General features: G+C 37.8%; 1 protein-coding gene across 2 annotated transcripts; it reads left to right on the top strand.

Moving 5' to 3' along the window:
• The first annotated feature begins 44 nt into the window (after positions 1 to 44).
• TMEM263 (transmembrane protein 263) lies at positions 45 to 15905 on the top strand. Of its 2 annotated transcripts, none has more exons than XM_004329687.4 (3): positions 45 to 232; positions 9701 to 9770; positions 12800 to 15905. In XM_004329687.4, exons 2-3 carry the CDS (start codon positions 9707 to 9709, stop codon positions 13084 to 13086), a joined length of 351 nt encoding a protein of 116 aa, XP_004329735.1. In that variant the 5' UTR covers positions 45 to 232; positions 9701 to 9706; the 3' UTR covers positions 13087 to 15905. The 2 variants fall into 2 exon arrangements, with proteins under 2 accessions (XP_004329735.1, XP_073644337.1); XM_073788236.1 differs by lacking the exon at positions 45 to 232 and adding an exon at positions 10992 to 11033.
• Positions 15906 to 19987: the final 4082 nt, after the last annotated feature.

Here is a 19987-nt window from a genome sequence, read left to right as displayed (position 1 = left end):
TCGCGGGAGGAGGCGGGAGCGGAGGAGGCGGTGGAGGGGGCGGGTCGCGTCCGGCGCCACGTCCGCAGCCAGAAGGCACCGTCGCCAACCTTGTCTTCTGGCTCCACTGCCAGAGGAGGCGTCTCCGGAGCCCGCAGTTACCCCGGGCTGTGCTCGCCGCTCAGGCCGCCTCAGCCCTCCTAGGTGCTGCCCGCTCCTCCGCCCGGCCCCGGCGCCGGCCCCCGACCCGGCGGTGAGTAAGTCGGGCCGGGAGGGTAGGGAGCGCCGTCCCGGCTTCTTCCTGCCCTCCTTTCTGTTGCCTTTTTCCGTTAGCTCTGTTAGCTCTTCTGCACCTCACCGTCTCCCTGCCCTGGCCTGGGTGCCCGGAGCGGGGCCTTTTTTTTTTGGCGGGGGTGGGCTGCTGCTTAGCGGGGAAGGGGGAGGGGCTGGACGATGTTGGGGGCGGGTGGAGGTTCGCTGGCCGGGTTACCCCCTTTTACGTGTCTCTGACTCACCCGCCGTGGTTTGAGATTGGGGACCCTCCTTGGACGCTTCCGCCTGACTTCTTAGCTCCTGGGGTATCAGACCGGGGAAATGGGGGTGGGAGGGCGCCAGCAGCCTGCGAGAGGAGAGGGATGCGGCAGAGGGGCTGCGTGCTGGGCTTCCCCGCCCCGCTAACTCCTAACTTGTTGATAAACCACTCTCTTGGGTTCAAGTACACGATCCTTCAACAGTGGACAGTCTCAGTGTTCTTCCCAGGTAGCCCTACCCCCACACCTAACCTGAACTGGGAAGTGTAGCAGTGGAGAGAGGCGCTTACTGCGCCAGGGGGTGACTGGGGGACTGCTGGAGCACCCACCAATGCCATCACTGCCTCCCGAGTCTAAATAAAAACCGTGCCTGCTATGCACACGCAGCCTCAAGACTGGTCCCCAGGCTCTCACTTAGGATCAGGTCCCCTCTCCTAAACAGATCGCCTCTTGTACGTTAGAAGACATAGGAATTCTGGAACCCTGTGGGAGTGGGGTTTGCTGGGTGTACAGCGTGGAGCGGAGGGAGGAGGTGCTGAGCTCAGCCCTAGCCAGGGCTCCTACAGGGTCATTTTCTGCCTATCCTGCCACGTCACTCCCTCTGCTTAAAAAAAAAAAAAAAAAAAAAAAGGAAACTTGCTAGTGCCCAAAGGGATCAGTGGGGGGCAGGGGGGCTCCGGAAGGGGCCACCGGCAAAGGTTTAGAAACACCTAGAGAACGAGGAGAGTTTATTTGATTTATTCTGCCCTTGTGAACTAATTCCAAATGAAAACACTTTATTTACTATCTGTGATTATTTGTTCTATACTGTTGTTTAACCTTTAAAACTTCTACTGGTTTGGGTGCTCTAAAGGGCTCCCGAGGAATATTGATATCACATCAACAGGTATATGTCTGCGTGTTATGTGTCCATGTCTGTTTTTTTAAAGAAAGAAGGAAGTAACTTTTAATAAACTCATGCATCCTATTTTGATTTTTTTCACTTTCATTTCTTTAGTCTTTTTTATAACATATGTACTAGAAAGCAAGCTCAGTAAAAATATGCCCTTATTTAGAGAACATCGTTAGAAAAGTGTAAGTAGTTCTTGTGTGTGGTTCGCTTTTTTTTTTTCTTTTAAACTCCAGGAAAATCTTTACCTTTCTTTGTTTTAGTCATTGAGTAGTTGTTGTTTTGCTACTTCCTGAAGGTATCTTACTGGTTTATATATAAACACCCTCAGAGTAGGGCCTTGACATTCTCGTTCAGGCTGAAACTTCAGTGTCTAACACAGTGTCTGACACATAGTAGGGACACAAATATCTGTTGAACTAATGAGGTATAATGTAGTGAAAATGACTGGTGTACTGGTTATTTGGTTTGATAGGTTATTGTAATTCTCCTTAATGTTTCATTTAAGGGCAACACTTAAAAATTGCCATTTTGATACTGTCAGTTGTTACTTGTCACTAGGTGTAAGTTTTACTGACAGATTACTTTTTCTTTCCTGCCACATTCAGTGCATTTCTTGTAGTTCACTTGCTGTTGATTTAATGGGCAGGGGCCATTTTTAAAAGCAGCCTGTTCAGGATAGTTGGTTAACTAGAGAAGCCTAAAAACAGTAAGCTGGTGTTTTAATATGCGCAGTTTGTTGGTGTATGTGAGTTAAAGCTCTGTATAAATGTATTTTTTGAAGCTCCTTATAGTTATTTGGCAAAGAAGCTAAAGCATAGGAGTGAGGATGTGGCAAAGTTCCTATATATAAAATATGTAGAAAAATTTAGCTAATTCATTTATAGTCTTTTTCTTATAGGGAAATTGGCAGTTACTGTTTAATAAGAAATTTTTGAAGTGGCTTTGAAGGTAAACTGTTGTGCATTGTATTTTGTAGTTAGGCTTCATAGAAAATGTATTAGTGCTTCTTAACTTCCCTTGGTACACAGAGGGGTGTTGCCATAGGCACACTTGAGTACTGTTTTCAGATTTTGTTTTTATTATTAATGAAAACTTTATATATAAAATGTTACAGATATCCACAACATTGATTCATCTATTTTCCTTTAAAAAAAGGGGGGGTCCATTGTTTACTTATTTCTATTATTAGAAGAAATTACCCTCTAGGGAATAGTGTTGTTATAAATCCTTGCTCAATATATTTACCAGCTGGACAAGAATTATTTCTCCCTGGCCTAAAATGCTTAAAGGAACTGCTGATGAATTGCAGTCTATAGCAAAGAACTCTTTCACATTTCATAATTTCTTTAAAAAAAAACATGACCAGTTTTCGTTGGTACTGTAATGGTTTGTTCACATGTCAGGACCAAATGGTAAAACTGATTTATGTCCACAGAGTAAGTTAAATTATTTGTCCTGATCTCAAGGCTGTTTTCTGTTTTTATTGCCTTCCTTAAGAAACTATGTTTTTTAATAGAAATTTCTGTGCATTATGAGTTCCTCCTATTGAGCAGACTTTTTTTTGGTTTTGAATGCAACTAAATTGATAAACGCTGGTAAAGTATATAACCACTGGATTGTAAACTCTGGCTTAGTGTAGTCCTCTGTGTGTTTAATCACACTCAAACCTTTAGTGCCTATCAGGGTGCCTGGCACATAGCAGGGACCCAAGTATATGTTGAGTTTAGGGCAGATGGTTTGCATAGAATTTAATAATGTTGTTTAAGGGGGTAACATTTTTAAATGGTCTTTTTGATACTTTTACTGTCAGTTGTTATTTCTATTTACGTGTGTGCTTTAAAATTTTACTAAGCAGATTATTTACCTCTTCCAGTTTTAGGAGATTAGGGCCATATTTGTCTTCACAATTCCTAATTTAAGAGAAAAAAAATGTAATGATGATAATGAACAGCATGGTAATATAAAAAGCATTTCTCCTAGTGATAAAGTGATAGTATCCTAAAGAGGTAATATCACTAAAAATATGGCACATATATGTATGTAGAGGTTGGGAAAGGTTTATGTGAGTAAAAAGTATAGATGGCATTACAGATAGTTAAGGATTTTAGCAAAAATACCTTTATAAGGTAACTTGGTGTCTTATGATCAAATTAGGGATTCAGAAAAATATATTCCATATACTTAGAGCTTTTGCATAATTTTTATTACCCTAAGAGTTCTGTAGGAATTTGAATACTACATACTTGCTGTTAATACGAGTGATATACAAGAAACTTAAACATTAAAATATATGTATACAAAACAAAAATCAATCTCTGTGGCCTCTTAGGGCTTTCAAAGCCAATTTCTTCTGGTCTAGGTAGCCAGGCTTCTGGCCTACACAACTCCAGATTTTCTACTTTATTGATAATCCTGTTTGCAACTCTTGGTAACACTAGTAAACGTAACTGAATGTAATTTAAGAGCGGCATAAACTCAGGGGAGGTGGGAGCGTCGTTGGGCAGGGAAGAGAGAGCTGGTGAATCTGAGAGTATACCCTAAAGAGGCTCCAGGCAAGAACAAAATTTCTTGAAAGTCTAGTTGTCTTAAAAAATTCCCAAGCACTTTTCATTTAACTTTTTAATTAGTGTGTATTTAAAAGCAAAACTATTTTAAATTACTGTGTAGTAAAATTCATGTCTCTCCTGTGGTTCTTGAAGCCCCTGGAATAGCACTGCCTATTCTTAAAGAACTACATTTGAAGAGCATGAATCTAGCTTGAAGTTATCTTTTTTGTTTTTTAAACCAAAAATTTGGACCATCTATTGGTATGCATCTTATGATGCTTCAAGTTAATGTGGATACAGATGATATTTTTATCCCATTTATTACACAAATACTGTGTGTCAGCTTACAACCAAAACATGTACTTAAGAAAAAAATGGTAAGAGTATAAATAAGATTTTCAAACTGTATATCAGGGAAAAGAGCTGTAAGAGTGGAGGTCTTTGTGTGCTGTCAGGAGCGGGCTGGGGGAGAGTGGGGGAACATAACCGTGAATAAAACGGTTTGTGATTCAGGAACATTGTTTTTTAGGTGATCAGCTTGATTTGAGGATAACAATAACTACCTACAGTAACTAGGTAGATGAACTATATCATCTTTAAAAATATCCTTTGTGAGTATCACTGATAGTTCTAAGACTTAAAAATATGTATTGTTCTTTAATTACAAGATCAATACATGTTTATGGTAGAATATTAAAATGTAGATGTTAAGTATATATATTTCTCTCTATGTAGAAATACTATATATCTATTCCCCCCATATGTATAATTTCTACCCTCTAGTGGCAATCTTTGTTAGCACTTCGGTATATTTACTTTCAGTCTTTTTATGTGCACTTAAAAAAAAATAGTATCATATGATACATGTCTTTTATATCCTCTAAATACAACATTAACATTTATCCATAGTATTTGATCTTCATAAATTATTTTAATGTTTGCATTGTATGTATCTTTAGGAAGCTTATAAATTCATCTCTTGCCTTCCATGAGGCTGTCTCATTTGACTGTTTATCTTCAGGTGTATTATGTTTGTTTTTGCTGGCTTCTCTTTTGCTCACCTCTTAAACATGAACAGTCCATATAAGCTTATCGGTCTGCTCTCTTACTACTCTTTTCCTTGATCATATCACTCACCCCCTGCAGCTTCAGGTATCACTTCAGACCATTCTCAGGACCTCAACTCTTACTCTCACTTTAGCTGACTTTCAGGCCCTTTTAAATACAATTGCCTGCTAAAAGTCTGCTGTAGATGGCCTGAAGGCATCTCAAAGGGCTGTTCAAGAACAAGTCCTTTCACTGAACCTCTAGTCACCAATACTGTGTACACTTATTTGTTAAGTGTTCTTGCCGCAATAAACATTTAAAAAAATGTCCATCTTCTCCTCTCCAGTCCTGTCTTCATCATCATTTCTATTTAGTTTCTCATGCTAGAAAATTTACACCCTATATTCTCCTTTTATCTCACATTAATACCCAAGTTATGTTCTGCTTCATACAAAAAAGTCAGTATTTGAGTATCCCCACACATCAGGCATTAATTAAGGCTCTGGGAATGGAGCAGTGACAAAACCAAGCTTTGTTGCAATAGAGCTTACATTCTAATTGTGAGTGACACAAAGTAAACATATATATCAAGTGACAGTAAAAGCAATGAAGAAAATAGAGCAGTGTGTTAGGAGAAAATGATAGGGAAAGGAGGGTGCTAATCTGTTATAAGGTGGTCAGGGAAGACCTCTGAGAAGGGGACACTTGCACAAAGACCTGAAGGAAGTAAGGAATCAAGTCAGGTACATATACTGGGGAAGAGCCTTTCAGGAAAAGATGAGCAAGGAAGCCTATGTTGTCAAGCTGGATTGAGCAAGAGGCAGAGTGGTAGGAGATGCTATCGGGGTATTAGATGTTGGGCCCTCAAAGGCAAAGGGAAGGACTCTGGATTTTATTCTGGGCAAAATAGGAAGCAGTTGGAGGGTTTTAAGCAGAGTATGACATGGCTAGACTGAAGAAAGAGCACAGGCGGAAGCTTGGAGGCCAGTTAAGAGATTTTGTAGTTGTCTGCAGCTCTACTCTTTTAAAATGATGGTCTTTTTCTTTTTTAAATTACAAGATAGATATATGTGGAAAAATTATTTTTTTAAAAAAAGGGATTCTGTATTAGGAGGAAAAGGTTAAGACTTTTGGTAGAGATTTGTGGGATATATACAGAAAAGCAGTTTTAAAATATATGCAGTTACTAGCACACCTGTTTTAAAACTCCAGCTAAAATATGTAAGATGTATGTGTGTATATAGTATCCCTATATTTCTGTACAGAATACTGTGATATCTATTGATTAGTTGATCAGCCAGATGATCTCTTGGTATACAGATACTGGGATCACAGTGCTGAGTAAGGTAGACAAAGTGTCTCTCCTTTTGGAATTAACAGTCCAATGGGGAAGAAAGTGACTCCAAAATAGTTATTCTTCAGGAAGGGACACACACACTTCTGGCCATTCTGCCAGGAGCTTCTGCATGTTTTGTTTTGAATTGTTAAATAGTATTCTCATCTTAGAGTTAGGGCTAGAATATCTTTAATTTCTATTTCTTGAACAGCAAGGATCTAATGAAGTTATTTGTCCTCAGCCATATAGTTTATAGTCAAGTTGGGATTCAGCTGCAGGCTCTCTGATTCCAGAACTTTAAACACTACACTGTATAATTTCTCATGATCTTACCATGATGATAAATTAAAGAAATATAAATATGAATGGAAATAAATTTAATTAATTTAATTTCTGGCTTAAGGGAGTTTTAAAATTAAGGCAAATTAATCAGGAACTCTTTCTCCCAGTAATGCATCAGCTGATACTCTCAGGTTTTGGTTTTTTTTTGTCAGAGATGACATATCTTTACTGTTACTTTTAAAATCTTAACTGTATATGGGATGATAATGCTAAATTGACAAACCAGACCAGCATAAGATTAGGTGCTCTTGATCAGTGGTCTGAGTCAGGGTTTTCACTAGAGCAACTAAAAGATATTTATTTAAGCACAGGACGTATGCTGCTGGATGCTGTGGGGTGCAGTGAGGTCCCATGTTACACAGGGTTTAGGTTTTAAAGATGTTTCAAGTTGAATTACATGAAGTTAAATTACCTTTGAAAAATCCCACTTCTCACACTGCTACCTCTGCCACCCTCATTTGCCACCAGTGTTTTTTGCCTGAATTATTGAAATATAGAAGGAAATATGCATGACTTTTTTTCTGATCATCTGGTGCTGAAAGCAGTAGGAGTCATAAAGGAAAGGGGAACTTCCCTGACCCTTCTTTGACCACTTAAATTTAGTTCTGATAAACGTTGCAATACGTGTGAGCCTTGAAAACATTAAGTCTCCCAATTGGTCCTTCTGTCTCTGTTCTTGCTTTCTGATTGCTTGTTCTCCCCACACAGCCAGAATGAGCTTTAAAAAGTGTAAATCAGAACACATTACCCCTCTGGTCAGTGCCTTTCACTGGCTCCCCATCTCAGAGTTAAAAACTAATTGCCACGATGGCCTATATGGGCCTATGTCATCCAGACCTCACTCTTTGACCTCTTCTTCTACTGCCTTTTGCTGCAGCCCCTGCCACATTTTTCTGGCTGTTCCTTCTTGTCTGTAGTAAGCTCCTACCTCAGGACCTTTGCATTTACTGTTTTTTCTGTCTTGAGGGCTCTTGACCCAAGAGCCCTCAAGGCAGAAAGGATACCTTATATCCTTAACCTCCTTTGGGATGTCACCATAATGAAGCCTTCACAGACTCTCCCATTTAAAATATCACATCCTCTTCCCCTTCATGCCTTTTTCTCCATAGCATTTAACACCATCTGATAAACAGTATATTCTTTGAATATGTATTTATTGTCTTCCCCACTAGCCAATATGGAATGTTCATGATGGCAGAGAGTTTTTTGGTCTGTATTGATCACAGCTATATCCTATGCACCTAAAACATGACCCTTAGTAGGTACTCAATAAATTTTTAATCAGCGTATTAAAGTACATTGGTAGTTTTCACAATATTCTTTTTTTCCCCAGCTTTATTGAGATATAATTGACATACAGCATTGTGTAAGTTTAAGGTGTATAATGTAATGGTTTGATACACATATATATTGCAGAATGTTTACCAGATTAAGGTTAGTTAACACATCCTTCAACTCATATAATTACTTTTGTTGTTATGGTGAGAATATTTTAAGATCTACTTGTAGCAACTTTCAAGTATACAATACAGTAGGTTTAACTACAGTCATCATGCTGTGCATTAGGTCCTCAGAACTTATTCCTCTTGTAACAGGAAGCTTGTACCCTTTGACCAACGTCTTATTTCCCCTACCCCACACCCCCCCTCCCCCGCCCCGTGCAACCACCTTTCTATGAGCTTGGCCTTTTTAGATTCCATATATATAAGTGACATAATATAGTATTTGTCTTTCTATGTCTGACTTATTTCACTTAGCATAATGTCCTCAAGGTTCATCCATGTTGTTTTGCAGATGGCAGGATTTTACAATATCCTTTAAAATCTGTTGTATTATATATGTACAGATACAATAATTTAGGCTTCATGGTTTTATGACTAAGAAATACTTAGTTGACTACTGGGATCACAACCCTAGTTTTCTGGCCAAGCAAGAAAGCTTTTAGACCAATCTTGACTTGTTTTAGTCTTTACTTAGTCAATGGAATATAAAATCAAATATTTTAAGATAGTAAGGAGATTGGGAAAAGAAAGTTTATGTGTTCTTCATCCCAACATAGCTTATTTTATTTCTTAGTTTCCGTTATTACTTGTACTTAGACGTAGTCTATAGTATATATATATATATATTATAGTAGATTTTGAATTCTTTTGCTACTTCTGTTCATACGAGTTCTAAAAGTAACAATAAAAAAGTAATCATGGGCTTCCCTGGTGGCGCAGTGGTTGAGAGTCCGCCTGCCAATGCAGGGAACACGGGTTCGTGCCCTGGTCCGGGAAGATCCCACATGCCGCGGAGTGGCTGCGCCCGTGAGCCATGGCCGCTGAGCCTGCGCGTCCGGAGCCTATGCTCCGCAACAGGAGAGGCCACAACAGTGAGAGGCCCGCGTACCGGAAAAAAAAAAAAAAAGTAATCAAAATCCTTCTCTTCTCTTAGTGATTCAGATTGGTGCTGTCATCTTTATAGGAGAAGAATGTCATGTTTTTGAGGAAATTTTCAGATAGAACATGTTTTTTAGTTCATAGTATAGGTTTTTCTTTGAGTCTGTTGTGAAATAAATTCTGTAGGAGGAGGCACTTAAAATTTTTGTCTGCTAACCCCCACCTTCCAACTTTCTTTCAGTTGGTAATTTTCAATTTCAGTTGAAGCAGCAGTAACAACATAGGAAAGCTTGTACCATGCCTGCCAATCTTTGCTTGATTTGAGATAAGATTTATGTTGTCCACTAGTATAATTGAAAGTATTTCTCAGACACCACAAAGTAGAAGACAGACAAGGTGAAGTAGTCTTGTTATGGTTGTTTTAAAAATGTTGTTTATCAGGGGTTTGCTGGTGGTCTAGTAATTAGGATCCTGCACTTTCACTGCTGTGGCCCGGGGTTCAATCCCTGGTTGTGCGGCTCAGCCAAAATAAAAAAAAATAAGTAAAATGTTGTTTATCTGAATAAAGTTGATTAAGTCTTGATCAAGCATATAAAAAGAGGTAGTCTCAGATGTTGAAATTAAAATGAAATGTGTGTGTTTTTTAGGACATCATGAATCAGACAGATAAAAATCAACAAGAAATCCCATCATACCTTAGTGATGAACCACCAGAAGGTAAGTACGCATCTGTAATACTAAGAATGAAAAAAATCCTAGTGAATTAAACTTCTGATTGTTTTCATTAACTTTAAAGTAACATAACCTGTTTTCCTTGTCAGTAAATGTGTTCCAAAAATACTTAAACATTTTTAGCTTTTAATAAGAAAGCATAGATATTGGTAAATGGGGACATAATGTAACTTTTATATAAGGTCTATCAATATTTTTCTGCTACTCTTTTAAGACCATTTCACGAGTATCCTTTCACTTGTAAAGAGTTGGGTGAGGTGCAGAGGAAGGATGGACTAGGTTATGTCATGCATACGAAAACTCACTTCAAGAGGCACTTGAGATTTGTTGTTAAACTCCTGTTATTCATTACATTATAATGGGTAACTCTTCCTTTTTTAATACATGGTTTTAGTGTCTGCTTAATTTAATTTTTGGTGTGAAAATTGTGACATCAGGAATCATTTTATTCTTACCTTCAAAAATCTTTGGAAACACTAAATGCACACATGCATGTCCTCACTATGTACAGAAACAGAGTAGCTGTTTTCTTTATTTTCTCCCTTTATTTTTAAGGACTAGTAGTCTAGAGTTTTGAAAAGAAAAGTTAGGGCTCAGTGAGAAAGTTAGGAAGGACTTATGAGAAAGAAGTCAGGAAAGAGATAAAGGCTGTCCAGGAGCATGATTGTTAAGGAAGAGAACAGCCTCAGGAATGTCTTTATATTGGCAACCTGTTAAAAGTAGTCTGCAAAGTGGATAATTTATATGGTGGTAATTAAGAGTACACTGTAATTTTTAAAAAAGAGTACACTGTAATTAAGAGATCAACAGCATTAGTATGTATCTGATTTCACTAAGAAAAATTGCCTTCATTAAATGCATGTACACCAAATTTGGCATAGCAGGATAATACTAATGAGGTATTCAGCATGAGGTAGTTATCTGTTTTATCCTCAAATCAAGATTTTCCCCTTTTCCTAGTGTTACTAACCTTGATTACAAAAGAATGACCACTTATGTAATCCTTTCCATCATAATTTTATAATTAATATATTCAAATGCTTATCTATGTCTTAAGCCTTTTATTTCAGCTATTTTAAAATTTTTATATTAACTATGTTTATTACTCAGTTTCAATTAAACAGTTGGTTTTATAAATTTAGCCATTGCTATATCTTCATCAGTGAGCTATTTTGACTAATCAATGAGACTTTCTTCCTGTGAAAGGATGTAAAATCTCCAAACAGTGAAAAGAAAATCTTACTCAAGGTAAATTTGTGTCTGTGTATTTAAAGAAACTCAATTTTCATATTTTTTTTCTCTTTCAAATATTGTTGGTTTTCCAATGTTACCTTCTCTGATAACCACATTCTGCTAGGTTATAGTAGCTTTGGGTGTCTTAGTTGAACTTACGTACCCAAGAATTTACCTTTCTTGTGTGAGATTATACCTTTTTAGTGGTTATAGCCTGAACTGTATAGTTATCAAGTATTTTTTCATGAAGTTTAAAAAAATAAAAACACTATTGCTTATGTGTTGTCGCCGCCTGAGTCATTAGATTATGAAGGAGAAAAGGTCTGTGTGTGTTTGAGGCTGGCAGAAGCAAATTTTTGTGAAATCTTCCTGCTAGTCATTTTATGCTGGAGTTTGGGGTTACATGCCAGTTTGAGTGCCTCTATTAAACAAACAAAGAAACCAAAGAGAAAAGACTTGTGACAATAAATCTGAATATCTCATACTGATGTTACCTTTTCTGGGAGTATAGATACTTAAATCACATACTCTCTTTTATAAAAATTACTGAGGCAGTGGAAGTATTAACCATAGCTCTGGTTTCTCCATGTTACAAAAAAGATTATATGTAGGTAACAGGATTTTAAGTGATGAATAATTTTCCTATTTTTACTAATTTCCTATAATTACTAATTTCCTAATATTAGCTCTTTAAATACATTATTAAGGAGCACATAGAATAGAAACCCAAATATATTTAAGTTAGTGGTTCTCAAATTATTTTGTCTCAGGATGCTTTCTACTTTAAAAAAAATAGAGGATTCCACAGAGCTTATGTCTTTGTTGATATTTGCCATATTAACAATAAAAACAGAAATTAAGTATTTTATTATGAAAAGAACTCGGTAGGCCCATTACATATTAACATAATTAACATATTTTTTGAAAAATATGAAACTATTTTCCAAAACAAAAAAAAAAATTGTGAGCAGGGTGATTTGTTTGTTTGTGGCCATACCGTGTGGCCTGTGGGATCTTAGTTTCCCGATCAGGGATCAAATCCAGGCCCTTGGCAGTGAAAGTGCAGAGTCCTAACCACTGGACAACCAGAGAATTTCTGACATGGTTTTAAAATTTTTGCAAATCTCTTTAATATTTGGATTAATAGAAGAGAGCTAGATTCTCACAGTTTAGTCTTCTGTGTTTAGTCTGTTGTGTTACTGCCTGTCATTTAGCTTCTGGAAAATTGTTTTAGACTGGTGACAGAATGAAAGTGAAAGACAAATGACATGTTAATATTATTATGAAAGCAGTTTTTACCCCGAAATGGTCCTGGGGATACTCAAGGGTTCCAGACCATACCTGAGAACCAGTGCTTTAAATGAAGAAGGTTGTTTCAGTAATGACTGATTGAATTCTATCAAGGAAATAAGGGCTAAATATATTTATCTTTTTATTTTTTCATGCTCCTTTTAGGATATAAAATAAAGATGTTTTTATTAAAAGCAATAAAACTATAAATCAAGGAGACATTTAAAATAGTCTTCTATTTTATGAAAGTTGTCTAGTCTCTAAAGCATTTCTTCTCATAGATACTAAGACTTAGCATTGGACCAAGATGTTTTAAAAACATGTACAACTATACCCTTGAGGGAAGAGCTATTGATGTCTTGATCAGATATGTATTTATGTGGTTGACCTTTTCAATACAATCTGCTGGTTGTTAGGAAGGTTACTCAGTGATTTGTACTGTTCTTATAAAGACTTACATTTGACTGTCTTATGATATTTTCTCTTATTAGGTTCAATGAAAGATCACCCACAGCAGCAACCAGGCATGCTGTCCCGTGTGACTGGGGGTATCTTCAGTGTTACAAAGGGAGCCGTTGGTGCCACCATTGGTGGTGTGGCTTGGATTGGTGGAAAGAGTCTGGAGGTGACCAAAACAGCTGTTACAACTGTGCCTTCCATGGGAATAGGGCTGGTGAAAGGGGGCGTGTCTGCTGTGGCTGGAGGTGTTACAGCTGTTGGCTCTGCTGTTGTAAACAAAGTGCCCTTAACAGGAAAGAAGAAAGACAAATCTGACTAAAATACGGAGATACACTTGCTCTCCACAGCATTATGATGCCAGTGGCATTGAATTGCTAAATTACAGACTACAACCAAGTCACCTGTTTTGGACGTTTATCTTCTAACTGCTGTGTTGAAAGTATTGATGACTGACTGGCTTTTGTCTAAAAGGAAGAGACCAATACTAGCACAGTGTATGAAGGTTTCTCATACTTAAATTCCAGCTTTTTATCTGGTAAAATGTTACACTTATTTAGTTGTAACTAAAGATAAGATATATTTGAATATTTACTACATAAGTCTTTCAGTTTAACTAAAAATGTGAAAGTTGAATTTAGTGGATGATCTTTACAGTTCCATATGTATAATGTGCCAGGTAACTCATCTGCCCCTTAAGAAGGGAACCTTGACCTACATAAATGTACCTTTGATGTGCCTAATAGTTTCAGATGTCTTAGTTTTTTTAATAACCATAGTTGATTAGACGAAGAGGCATTCTTTTCTTATTTAAGATGGTAAAAGTAGCAGGAACTAGAGAAGTTTAAAAGAAAAGATTCATGGTTTTATGAGTATTAACCATCTTTTGTTAGATAGGCATATATTAATTTAATCATTGATGCCTTACAAAAGAAAACATCTTTTCTAATACCCTGAATATGTGCAGTTCTTAGGATTATTATTATATATGGATTCTTTCAAAAGTTGTTTGTGAAATTAGTTTTCCCTCAAGAATCTCAGGATTAGTGACATAAAGGCATTTCTTGCTCTCAGCAGATTAGGATAAGTGTTTGATAACTGTCAGTAGTTATAACCAAATTGTACACTTAAACCTGGGTTCATGCTCCATCATTAATAAACCTCACAGTGCCTAAGGAACATTTCTTTGCTGGTCAGAAGCTGTGTTAATAAAAGAGTTTCATATTAAGGAGGAAAACATAAATCATTTTAAGTTCTTAAGAATTACCTAAAGCATCCAAGATATAAAAAATTCTTCACACCTATTTTGTCTCCAGGATGGCTTAAATTACTAGCAGTACCCCTTTCAAAAAACACAGTGAAAGCAGCCACAGATGTGTGGGGGCTGACTCTTAAATTGAACGGAATGGGCTCCATAGATTAGTTTTGAATGTAAAATATATGTAACTGCTTTCTGTTTGACAGGCTTTTAAAATGTCATCTTACACTCCTTTAAAGAAGCTGTAAACTTTGTACCATTTTCCAAGTCAACTTCAGGCAGGAAATTGAATTTTTTGGTTGCGGATGATAAGTGTGTTGTGTCTCATTAACGTCTCATCATGTCTCATTCATTCGAAAAGAATATGACTTAGCTGGAATTCATTTTTTTTTTTTTTTTTTTTTTTTTTCCCGGTACGCGGGCCTCTCACTGCCGCGGCCTCTCCTGTTGCGGAGCACAGGCTCCGGACACGCAGGCTCGGGACGCGCAGGCTCAGCGGCCATGGCTCACGAGCCAAGCCGCTCCGCGGCATGTGGGATCTTCCTGGACCAGGGCACGAACCCGTGTCCCCTGCATCGGCAGGCGGGCTGCCAACCACTGCGCCACCAGGGAAGCCCGAATTCATCTTTTTTTTGTTTCATAAAAATTTTAAAAGTGGCATTTCTCTTAACCAAGGGTTTAATCCCAGCCTGAAAAATCTTAATTTTCCTTCACTTAAGTTTGGAAATTTGCCACCATTCTGCAGACTTTTTTTTTTTAACGAGCAAGGGGAAGAAAGGAGGTGATGCTCTGGAGTAAGTCAAAACAGCATTCCTGAGAACTTAGATCACTCCAACACCCAAAGCTTAAGTGTTTGTTTGCAACCCACTAAGAGTTTTGCATTAATAATGTGGAACAACAAATGGGTAAGAACAAAACTTAGCTTTTAAAAGCTTTCATAAATACCAGCAGGGATTGAAGTAAATCCACAAAGGTTCTTGAACCTTTCTACCATATACAACACTGGAAAGTCATTAGGGAGTTAATCAAAAATTAAATTGTTGTTTATTTCATCCAGTATGATTAAACGTATATTTGTTCGTATATCTGGTCAAATGTCATAATTAGCAAGGGGATTTAAAAAAAAAAAAACAAAATTAACGGATGAACACTAAATAATGATCTAAGTAATGGTATTGGAGAATTTGTTTCCTGCTATTTGAAAGAAATTATTGCTTCATTGCTAGCTTATATTTCTAAATTATCTTCTTATCTTCATCGGCTCTGCCGTGCTTTGTACCTGAATTTCTAAATATAGACTTTAGTTTACTGTATGCTTGAATATTTATTTTCAACTTTGCTTGTCTTTAAAATTGCTTGAGGAAAAATGGTTGTAATTAATTTCTGCTACAGAAAAGCCACCTGGTACATTTTATCTCATCAAGTTTGTTTTAAATTTTAAATTATAACTTTGTTCAGGAGAGGCTTTGCAATGATAGCAGAGAACTTGTACAAATGAAGTTAGTTGTAGACGTTCTTGTTGAAATGAACTTGCCATTTGATGATATGTAAAGCTGTACACTTGAGTCTTTTTCTGTTTATTTCGTAGACTAGCAATCTGACCTGTTAAACAGTACTAGTTCACTTCAAGAAGCTAATAAGGTGGTTGTTGTATACACCTGGAGGCATCTGTTATTCAGCTTATCTTTTGAGTGGGTATTCAACACAATGAGGATAAACTTGTGTGACCCACTTGAATGACTGATCTAATAATGTTGACATTATGAATCCTGTACTTAGTGAAATGTCAGATGAAAATAACTGATGACTGAATAAATTTTTTTGTATTAAAGGAATGGGAAAAGAAGACATGAATCTTTAATAAAGCACTATGATCTGCAAAAGATGAACTGTTTCATAAAGATCTAAGGAAATAAAGGAAATTTTAAAACAGGGTAGTCTTAAAATTTTAGTTATATAGAAATTCAGAAAGTACTGTAGCCAGTTTTTAAATTTTTTTATACTAATGCAACATGACAGAACATCTCCAAATATGAATTTTGATGCCAACACAACAATGAAATACAAATATATTTTAAACAACTCTAATAAAGATTAAAAATGCAGATTTCTGGGTTTGACTGCAATTTGCTGAATCTCTGCAGGGTGGGATCCAAGAGTGCAGTTTAACAACCTCTGCAGGTGATTCTTTTGCAGTCTAAAACTTGGGAACTGATGGAGGAATTATAAAGTAGGGAGCACACTTCCCTCTGTCCTAAGCAGCTGTGGAACCAACTTAGACCTCTTACTGGCCAGAAGTGACTCAAAGGGATGGGAACCAGTTGGAGGGAGGAAGAAAATTGATATTTACTGGGCATCTACTTACCTACCAAGTACTGTCCATAAATTCTCTGATTTAATCAGTATGAGGACCTTATGAGGAAAAGTATCTTTATTCCCTTTTTACAAATATGGAGCAAGCACAGTTCCAGTGTTGAATTTCCCGTAACACTTTTGAATTTGTGTAAGTCAGAACCTCTCCATCTTATGTCCAGAAACAAAGGGGACTGCTCAGTAGCTAGTCCTTCATTCCGCTGCTGGCATTAGTGCTGCCTGTATGCTTGATTTACCAGGCTGTCTGATTTGAGCTCACTGGAAGTCTTCTGGGTGATCATATTTACTTTGGCAGCTAATTACATTTTGCCACAGATATGAATTTATACATAAACTGTTTAAAGGAAATCATGTATTTTGTTATAGCCTTTTTTTCACAGAGGAAATGAAATTTGACTCTAGTGTTTTATGTAAGGATATCTCCCCCTGTTACATTGTTTTTGAAAATCTAAAATTTTATTTGTAGGAAGATCTGAGTAAGAATGCAAGAATAGAAAAAGGCAGAGGTACAAGGGCTAAAAGATAACGGACTAGGATTTGGTCTAAAGGACAGGTCAGTATACTGCATGTTTGACCATGAATGTGGATTTATTTTAGTTTAAACTTCTCAAGTTAGAGTAAGCTACAAATGCATTTCTGTAACCATAACTGCCCCATTTGCTGCTGTACTGACAAAGCTCTTCATGGCCACAAAGCACACATGGCCACTCAACTCTGCTAAACTTTCCTATATACCTTCATGTTTGTTTACTTTCCTACTCCTCAAAGTGACTATTTCATACCTCCTCTTTCCATCTCTCCTGCTATACTCCCTTCCTCCCATTCTAAATCTCTGTAAAAAGAGGCAACCAGACAGTAAGACTCCTGCCTCTCACAATGCACACTCTATCAACCTGCCTGCATCTGTTCCCATGCTCTGTGGACCAGGACTAGTAGCTCTGCTTTTATCCGAAGTCAGTCCACCTTCACTTCCTCAAGGATATTAATCCTTAAAATTAATTGATTTTCCATCTCATCCATCTCTCTCTCCTTGGGTCATACCCATCGGCATATAAACATTTTCCACTATTTCTTTAAAGAAAAATTAATCTCATAATCTCCATTTTTCTGCTTCCTTTTGCAGCAAAACTTCTTGAAAAACTATATAGTCTCTGACTCTTCCTCTATTCTTTTTTTTTTTTTAAATATATTTATTTATTTAGGCTGCGTTGGGTTTTTGTTGATACGTGCGGTCTTCCTCTGGTTGAGGCGAGCGGGAGCTACTCTTCGTTGCAGTGTGCAGGTTTCATTGCGGTGGCTTCTCTGGTTGCAGAGCATGGGCTCTAGGCACGCAGGCTTCAGTAGTTGCGACATATTGGCTCAGTAGTTGTGGCTTGTAGGCTTTAGAGCGCAGGCTCAGTAGTTGTGGCGCATGGGCTTAGTTGCTCCGCAGCATGTGGGATCTTTCTGGACCAGGGCTCTGACCCATGTCTCCTGCATTGGCAGGCGGATTCTTAGCCACTGCACCACCAGGGAAGCCCTCATCTCCTATTCTTTCAACCCACTCTAGCTGCCTTCTTACCTTTCTCATTCCACCAGAATTACTTTTTTTTAAAAATTTATTTATTTATTTATTTTTGGCTGAATTGGCTCTTCGTTGCTGTGTGTGGGCTTTCTCTAGTTGCGGTGAGTGGGGGCTACTCTTTTGTTGCAGTATGTGGGCTTCTCATTGCGGTGGCTTTTGTTGCAGAGCATGGGCTCTAGGCACGTGGGCTCCAGTAGTTGTGGCTCATGAGCTCGTGGCAGGCTCAGTAGTTGTGGCGCACGGGCTTAGTTGCTCTGCAGCATGTGGGATCTTCCTGGACCAGGGCTCAAACCTGTGTCCCCTGCATTGGCAGGCAGATTCTTAACCAGTACACCACCAGGGAATCCCCCAGAATCACTCTTGATAGGGCCAACCAATGATTTCCCTTTAGCCAGATCCACTAGTCACTTCTCCTTATCTTAGTTGACCTCCCCATGGTATTCAATATTATTGAAAATGCCCTCTTTTCTTGGCAGACTTACTCTGGTCAATCCTTTCTAGGCTTGGTCAGCCACTACTCCAAATCTATCTTCTTTCTGGCAGTCTCACCCAGAGCTATAGCTTTAAATACCATAGATATGCAGATGATCCCTGATTATCTGTATCTCCAGTCCTGATTTCTCACTACTCCAGACTTCACCATTTTTCTATTTGAAATCTCTGCTCAGATTCTTGTAGGCATCTCAAAATTGACATCTAACATAGAACTACCAAGGTGACCATATAATGTGTAATGTATTCCAAACTGAGATACTTTTGAGGGTGAAAGCACTGCTGATAATTTCGTCAGCATAAACTAAAATCTGCCAAAGCGTTTCCCATCACATTTAGAATGAGATCCTGTTCCTTAGATGGACCTGTGATGCTCATCTTGTGTCACTCTTCCCATCACTTAACTCTGCCCCGACTATACTGGCTGCCATGCTTTCTCTTGAACAGACATTTCTGTGTGACTTTGAGTAAGTGACTTACCCTCTCTGTGCCTGAATGTCCTCATCTGTTAGAACAATAAAGTGGTACTCAGCTCTTAGAGTTGTAAAGCACAACGTGCCCAGCACTTAGTAGGTGCTGCACAGAGATACCTTTCGCTTTCCTAACTAAGGAACTTAACAGATGTGGAGAGTGAGAGTTGCCTGCATTTGCTGATTGAAGGAATAGAGTGAAGATGTGGCCTGCATTTTTCATAATTTTTTCATCACTTAAGGCCACGCACACATAGCGCAGATGTTTGAGTGTGAAGAGTCAATTGTTTGTGTATTTGTTAGAGTTCAAACTCCACAGCTGAAAGTGAGCCAGTCTTTTTTGCATAATATTTATCTTGGAACAAAGTTTAGAAATAGAAACTTGAAACCTAACTAAAATCAGTACCAACCATCACACACTTTACCTTTCATATTTTACAGTCAGACCTGGATTTTCAGAAAGTTTATACAAATTAGATCATTTCAAATTTAAGGAATTTTACAGAGATGTTTTCATAAAAATCCCTAAATTTGTAGTTGGTACTCTTTTAGCATGTCAGGTAGGAGTGACTTTTCTTATGCCAACTCATAAGCAATCCTTTTTCTGTTCACAAGGTTTGAACAGAAGAGAGATCTTAGTAAATCTGGGCTCTGGCATGTGGCAGCTGGATGGCTCTCTAAGCTTGTTTCCTCATCTATAAAAAGGGGAAAGTAATAAATGCACATAAAAGTGTTTCATGAGATAAAATAGTCAATTTTAAACCACACCAATAAGCTCTAATTATTCCTTTTGATGGGCAATACTTGGTTCTCAAAGATATTCCCTTATTCCAACCTGGAGATGAAATCAACTTTCTCCACAAAAATGTATTAGAAGTTTGCTAATGTTTCACTAAACACTAAGCTACAGAATTCACACCATAGTAGAGTGATGTTTCAGAGCTGGTGGTGAGAAAGAAGGCTGGGTCTGCATCCCAGGTGAAATGTGCTATATGAGTAAAAATGTATCCATACTTTGAATAGAGTGCACTTGTCAGTTTCTTAGAAATTACTCACTTATAAAATA

This window comes from Tursiops truncatus, chromosome 11 (assembly GCF_011762595.2).
Source record: "Tursiops truncatus isolate mTurTru1 chromosome 11, mTurTru1.mat.Y, whole genome shotgun sequence".
Taxonomy (NCBI): Eukaryota; Metazoa; Chordata; class Mammalia; order Artiodactyla; family Delphinidae; genus Tursiops; species Tursiops truncatus.
The sequence above is the reverse complement of the archived record's forward strand: the minus strand, read 5'-3'. Positions and strand labels throughout refer to the sequence as shown.

What these genes read in the sequence shown, in the direction of transcription:
- TMEM263 (XM_004329687.4), top strand. Translation starts at nt 9,707, where the DNA reads ATGAATCAGACAGATAAAAATCAACAAGAAATCCCATCATACCTTAGT. An exon ending in TAGTGATGAACCACCAGAAG is followed by an intron (nt 9,771 to 12,799) that starts GTAAGTACGCAT and finishes TTCTCTTATTAG; the next exon opens with GTTCAATGAAAGATCACCCA.